Raw genomic sequence first — 7046 nt, forward strand, 5'->3', positions numbered from 1 at the left:
GAACAGATCACATTTAAAGGAAAACCCATCAGAATAACGGCAGATTTTTCTTTACAAACTATCAAGTCAAGAAGAGCATGGAACAAAGTACTTCAAGTCTTGCAAGAAAACAAATTCCAACCCAGACTGATCTATCCTGCAGAACTATCTTTCAAATATAATGGAGACGTGAAATATTTTCATGACAAAGAACAACTAAAGCATTTCATGATGACAAAGCCAAGCCTACACAGACTACTAGATGATGTGCTAGAGAGGGAGCAAATTGTGGGGGAAAAGAAGCCCTCTTCCACTGATGGTAGGTGTGGCATGGGTACAGCCATGCTGTGGTTTGTATCTAGGTTTCCCCACAAAGCCTCAGGTAGTCACTGAGACTGGCTTCTGGAGTTTGTGATTAATTCATGATCCAATGCTGAGATTATGGATGTGAGTGCTGCTGGAATTATGCAAGTGAGTGCTACACCCGGCCTGGGGCAAATAGCATAGATACAGTGTAAGGAAGGGATAGAGGCTTGCTCTCTGCCTCTGTGAGGCCACTGTCACTGCTCCTCCCTTTTAGCTTTTGTTGTTTTTTGCCACCATGAACTGCTGTCCTCTTCCATGTGCCACTTGGCCTTGAATCCAGCTGATTATGGACTGAAACCTCCACATACTGTGAGCTAAATAAATTCTTTCTACCTTAATTCTGGATGTTGGATATTTTGTTCTAGCAACAAGAGAAAAGTAACCAAAGCAAGAGTCAGTGAGATAGCTCAGTGGACTGAGCACCTGCTTAGGCAAGCACAGGGACCAGGGTTCAATTCCCGGCACCACATGCTGTGCTGGCCCTGTCCCCTGGGTGCACTAAGTTGACCACCATGGCTGGGTGTGGTGGCACATGCCTGTAATCCCAGTGCTGGGGAGGCTGAAAACAGGAGTATCACTCATATTCATAGTAAGACCCTGTACCAAATACATTAAAAGAAAGAAAGAAAGAAGACAAACCATTATGGAAATCAGTGTGGAGAGTCCCCCAAAGAACTAGGATTAGAAATCCCATTCAACCCAGCTATTTCTTTTCTGGGTATTTTTCCATATGAACTGAAAACATCATACTATAATGATGTATGTGCATCCATGTTTATAGCAGTGCAATTTGTCACAGCTAAGTCTTGGAAATAACTCAAATTCCAACTAAGGAATGGATAAAAAAAGATGGATATTTACATAATAGAGTATTACTCAGCCATAAAATGATACACTTGAGGCTTTTCTAGATAAATGGATTCAACTAGAGATCATACTCATTAGTGAAATAAGTCAGACCTGCATCTATGAACATCACCTTGTCTTAGTAGTGTAAGAACTTGAAAAAGTAAATAAAATCTAAAAGGTACAACAGATACTGATAATGTGAAAGAATCTATTCAAAGGGAAGGAGAAACTGGGATGAGGAAAAGAGCTGGGGGGAGGGGAGAGTATATTCATGTATATATGCAGGAGGGCTTGGATAATTGTACTGCTGATTTCTGCGGCCTGCAGAGGGGAGAAGTTGATGCCTGATTTCTTTTTCCTTTTTAATTGTTCATAAATTTTCTTTTTACTGATTTGGCATGCTTATGTCTGATAATCTGAACAATGTAAAGAAAACATTGCTTTACTTTTCAATACAACAACCACTGTCATATTCCTATTGTTCAGTGAAATTCTATATTGTTTCTTTTTTTTTGTTTTTACTATTTTGTATTGCTTAGATGATTGAAAAAAAAAAGAATTCAGGAAAATGAACAACATTTGGGTGAACAGTAAAACATGCAATCGTTTTTTCAGTCTGGCTCTTACTGTGTTCTCTTTATCTTCTCATTTTAAACACTAAAGGATCAAAACATTCACCTTTTTTTTTCTTTTGTTTTTGCAGAACTGGAGATTGAACTCAGATCCTTGCACTTGCCGAGGAAGTGCTTATTTTACTGAGCCATCTCCCCGATCCCTCAAAACATTAATCAAAATGACTTCGAAACAAATCAGAATCATCTAAACAACAACAGAACATGAACTGGATGGGATACTCCTCAAGCACATTCTAAACTTGCTAATAAATATTCTTTGAATGGTCAGACCAAGGGGCCATTCTAGTACAAGAAGGAGACTACTGCTTTCCTCTGCATTCTCAGCTCCACAGGCACTGGGGAGCACCCCTTCCCTGGATAAGCAACCAACAGCAACATCTCTACATTACCTGAGCCCCCTCGACATTTGTCTAAATTAATTTTATTAAGAAAGAAATAGCAGTGAGATAGTTTCAAAATAGGTTAGCAGGACAGTTACAATAATTAATACATTGCATATCATTGTCTTCGTAGTATTCATAGTACAAGATGAAGACATGATCTCTTGTCTAAACACTATTAGTACAAATCTTTCTTTCCTTTATTTCTTTTTCTTTTTCTTTTTTTTTTTTTTACAGAATTTGAACTCAGGCCCTTGTGCTTGCCAGGGAAGTGCTTATTCCACTAAGCTATCTCCCCGGCCCCACAAATCTTTCTTCTCATTGAACTAAGAGAAAGTAGCTGTATGTCTATCCTACCTATTTTGTATACATAGATATATACATTTTTTAACTACAAAATAGTCCTTCATTTATATCTCCCTTTTTTGTTTAGTTTCGTCAGAGACGGGTACTCTACTGCCTTTCAAATATTGTAAGTGCATGAATTCAGAAAAGTAATCCAATACAGTCCAGTAGTCCATAATAGTAGTGTGTCATCCACAGGACTGCAATGTCAGAAGTTGTTGATTTGAGCCTTTTACAGCTCAGCATATTAATATGGCTTTACTTTATATACCTCATGTTTATAGTTTTCTATTAAATGGTTAAGACCAAGGTAAAGCAAGACCTATATCACAAAAAATGTAACTTTTGTGTCTAACAAGGTCAGTCAAATCCCCTCAAGATTTACCCTGAAACCCTGTACTGTAGTTTGTAGCTCCTTTGTCAGTGTCGGCCTTGTGGATGAGTCACAGCCATTACTTGGCCAATTTGCTCTCTGTGAAAGCCTAAGAGAATGTTTCTTCTCCGTGTGACTCTCCTTAGGCACACTCTACATCATCGATCACTTTCCTCTGTGGTCCCATAATCTCCTTGATCAGAAAATTTGGGACACCTCTGAGTTACATGATGTTATAGTACCGGTTCTCCTATGTCCTTAGTCCTCACTGACCTTGAAGAGCCAGGGCCAAAATGTTGGCTGTCCTTGTAGCCCATCTTTCTCTCTAATTTTTCAGTCTGCAAACTTAAGTTGTTAACCCTCCAGAAGCCCCTTGACATTTCTGAAGCACAGTGGTCAAAATCCTAGCTTGTTTGACACAAAATGTGCACCAGTCAAGGGATATGCTATTTCAAACAGTTCAGAGCCCACCTTAGAGGATTACATACATTAGACCTGTGTGGCTATTACATGCTGGCTCTGTGCTACATTTAAGTAAATCAAGGCATGTAATGCAGAGCTCTTTGTCACAAGAGGGACATTTATTGGAAACAATGAAGTATGTTTGAACCTCCAAAGAAAGGACAAAATGACCAAAAACCAGAAGAAGTAACCTCTACCTCAGGGTTACGTTGAAATTTTAAGAGCTTGAAATGGCCTTAGGGCTTCTGCAAGCCAGAGTTGTAAACTGGGCTAACTCCAGTCTCTCACTGCATCTGGTCACTGTTTGGATTCAGTTCCTTCCCAGATGCTTTTCTTGTGGTCAGCACCACCTGTCTGTCATTCTTTTTCTGATAATATTTATTACATTCACTTTTTGTCATCCTTTGGAATTTAAACTTCAGAAAATTGCAATGAATTTACCCAACCAGCTGGAAAATTTAAACCTGAAAATCTCAACAACAACAACAATGGTTTATTTTCCCCACAGCTCCATATTTGGTTTTGAACAGATAGCTCAATTTATTCTTATTTATTTGATGAGTCTTCAGACTGTTTCCTTCAATAGCCAGTTAGGTATCTAGATAATTAACTTACCAGGGCTCATGCCACATCCATCATCCAGGAAGCACAGCATGAATCCACCCTGCAGTTTTTCATTATCCACTGTAAGGGAAAGCAGTTATTACTAATAAATACTGGGCTTAATTTGTTCATCAGAAAGCCATGCTGTTCGCATAATTATTCACCCTCTTCAACTGCAGCCATGGAGTGACAGTTACAGCGCAACAACAGAGCGCAGAACGGAGCCTTGGCTACAGCTTCATAAGAAAACTGCAGGTAAAAAACAATCAAGTCACAGAAAGGCTTCAAATTAATGTAAAACATCTATATGTTAATAAATTACGTATACAGCAGGACATACCCTGCTCGAAAATAGGACTGGGCCTGTGGGTATTTCTTCCCTAAAGAAGGAAAAAAGTAGTTGGTGATGTAACGGCAGGACCCCTCGGTCACATGATCAACCTTTTTGCCCTCCCACCAAAGCACCAACTCGCAAATAAATCTAAGCCATTCTTATTAAATTCACCAGGCTCCCTCCTAAGTAAGTAGTTAATTCCTATAAGAACCTTTTGTGAGTGTTTCTTTTTGGCAGGAAATATCTGCCCTTGGAAGATGGATTTGATTTTAGAAAATGGCTATTTGAAGTCAGCTGCGATGATTAAGAGGTACACTTAAATTATATAAAATTATCTCTGGTTTTAAAAATTGCTAAAGATGTTGCTAAAACTATTAAGGTTAATTTAGTAGACTCTTTGTAAACTAAAAATAATTTCAGTGATGGGGTTGTGAGTTCCAGAAAATTTTTTTCAAGTGTTACTACAGAATTATTTATGCATAATAAACTGCACATTTATGTAAGAAGTTTGGACACACACACATGAAGCCATCACCAAAGTTAAAGGCATGAACACCGCCATCACCTGGGTGCTTCCTCCTGGGCTTCTGCAATCCCCCTCTTACTCCTTTCATCCCTTCTCTCCTGCCTCATTCCCAGGCAATCACTTGATCTGCTTTGTGTCTCCATGAATTCTTTTTAGCATATTTAAGCCAATCACTACATTCAATTCAAGTAGAATTCACAGTTACAAATTAGTGTTCAAAATAGCACAGAATGATTATCACATAGACATCCAAAATTGTACTAGTTTGTTTTCTGTTGCCATAACAAAAGACCTAAGGCTAGATAACTTGGGAAGAAAACAAGCTTACTCATTGCACAATCCTGGAGGCTTAAGAACATGGTTCTAGCTTCTGCCCAGCTCTGGTGAAAGACTCATGGCAGATGGCACCACAGCTGTAAGAGCACATGCCAGCCAGAACGATCGCATGACAAGATAGCAAGCCAGAGACCCGATGTCCAGTTCACTCTCCTATAACAATCCACTATCATAAGGACTAACTCTGTGGAACCAACATGAATCCCTTCCAAGCTCAAGGCCTCCAAGGACCCAACCACCTCCTGCTAAGCCCCACTTCCTGAACGCTCCATTATCTCTTAAAATTGCCACCCTGAGAATCAAGTTTCTAACACATGAACTCTTAGGTATAAACCACATCCAATCCCTAGCACTAATCTTTTGTGAATCGAGTGTCAGTCCTTGGACTGCCCAATGGAAAAGCTCCTCCCAGTTACCCCTACATTCGAGCAGGACTGGGAACCATCTGGTCCCAACCCAAGCTCAGCCTCCGGGCATCTCTGCACAGTAGCTACAGCACATGCTGCGCTTCTAGCAAACTTGTCTTAAGCAAAGAGCATGTGTAAGAAAAAGAAAGATGGAAAAATACCCAGGAGGGAAAGTGAAATACAGTATCACTTGTAACTTTTTGTTTTGATTTTAATTTGTCCTCTGTTTAAAAAATAAACAAATATTTGATTCTCGGCCTACTGTGCCCATCCCACCCCTGAGGAGCACTAAGATGGTGATTGAGATTGGTGTGGTGGCACATGCCTGTAATCCCAGTGCTTGGAAGGCTGAAAACAGGAACACCATGAGTCCGATCTACAGGTAAGATCCTATAGACCCTGTATCCCCTGTACTAAATGCACAAAAATAAAAATAAATTAAAAAAATTTTTAAACCCTGAATATCTGACTCATTCCAGAAAAAGAAAACCCTGTTAATCTGGGCACCCAGAAGCCAGAGTGACAAATAAAAATATTTCTATGTCTATATTTTCTTTCGTTTTTTTTTTTCTTTATGAGACAGATTTTTACTGAGCAGTTCACACTGGACTTTAATTCACTTTGCACACAATACTGGCCTCAAAGTCCTGGAGATCCCCCTGCCTCAGTCCCCCAAGTGTTAGGATTATAGGTGTGCACCACCACACCCAGCCTCATGAAGAGTTTTAATGTAGAATCTTTTTTAATATGCTTACCTTAGTGTACTTGAGTTTGTTAATATTTTATATAATTACATAATATTTCTGAATCTCCTTTTGTTGTTTTATATTTTAATCTTACTCTTCTCCTTTTCTATAGTCTTTTATATGGAGAACTATAGTCTACATAATAGTTTTATGATTTGAAACATTAAATGGAGTGAAAAAAAAACATTAAATGGAGTGAAGTTGAGTAGAAAAAGATATCTTTGACTTGTGCAAAATTCGTTTAGTTGATATTTTCCCAGATAAGTGAAGAAAGGCATTATCAAATTAAGACCATAATGGAGAGAAGGAAGTATCTTCTTGCTGCTATTTCAGGCATGTGATTTAATCTAGTCTGCTATAAATGAAAGATACTTTAAACTGAAATTTTGAGAAGATCCACGTTATAATAGTATTATCAAATTCCAGCATGTATTCTTTTTCTCCCCCAAGAAATATGCAGTTTTCTTTTATGTAAGGTAAAAAAAAAAAATAGTACTTTGTCAATAAAATGTAATGAGTCCCAAGGGGAGAGAGAGAAAGAGAGAGAGAAAGAGAGAGAGAGAGAGAGAGAGAGAGAGAGAGAGAGAGAGAGAGAGAGAGACAGAGAGACAGAGAGACAGACAGAGACAGACAGAGACAGAAACAAAGAGACAGAGGAGAGAGAGAGAGAGAGAGAGAGAGAGAGAGAGAGAGAGAGAGAGAGAG

General features: G+C 38.9%; 1 protein-coding gene across 1 annotated transcript in view; it reads right to left on the reverse strand.

Annotated features, from left to right (window-relative positions):
- The window catches only part of Morc1 (MORC family CW-type zinc finger 1), a gene marked incomplete at its 3' end in the record, with an annotated part of 77890 nt that overhangs the window by 56216 nt on the left and 14628 nt on the right, over positions 1–7046 (reverse strand). Inside the window, exon 4 of the mRNA XM_004648428.1 lies at positions 4005–4073. Within this exon, the coding sequence (XP_004648485.1) occupies positions 4005–4073 (69 nt within the window). The remainder of the gene's footprint in view (positions 1–4004; positions 4074–7046) is intronic.

Source organism: Octodon degus, unplaced genomic scaffold (genome assembly GCF_000260255.1).
Source record: "Octodon degus isolate 3935 unplaced genomic scaffold, OctDeg1.0 scaffold00410, whole genome shotgun sequence".
NCBI classification, from domain to species: domain Eukaryota; kingdom Metazoa; phylum Chordata; class Mammalia; order Rodentia; family Octodontidae; genus Octodon; species Octodon degus.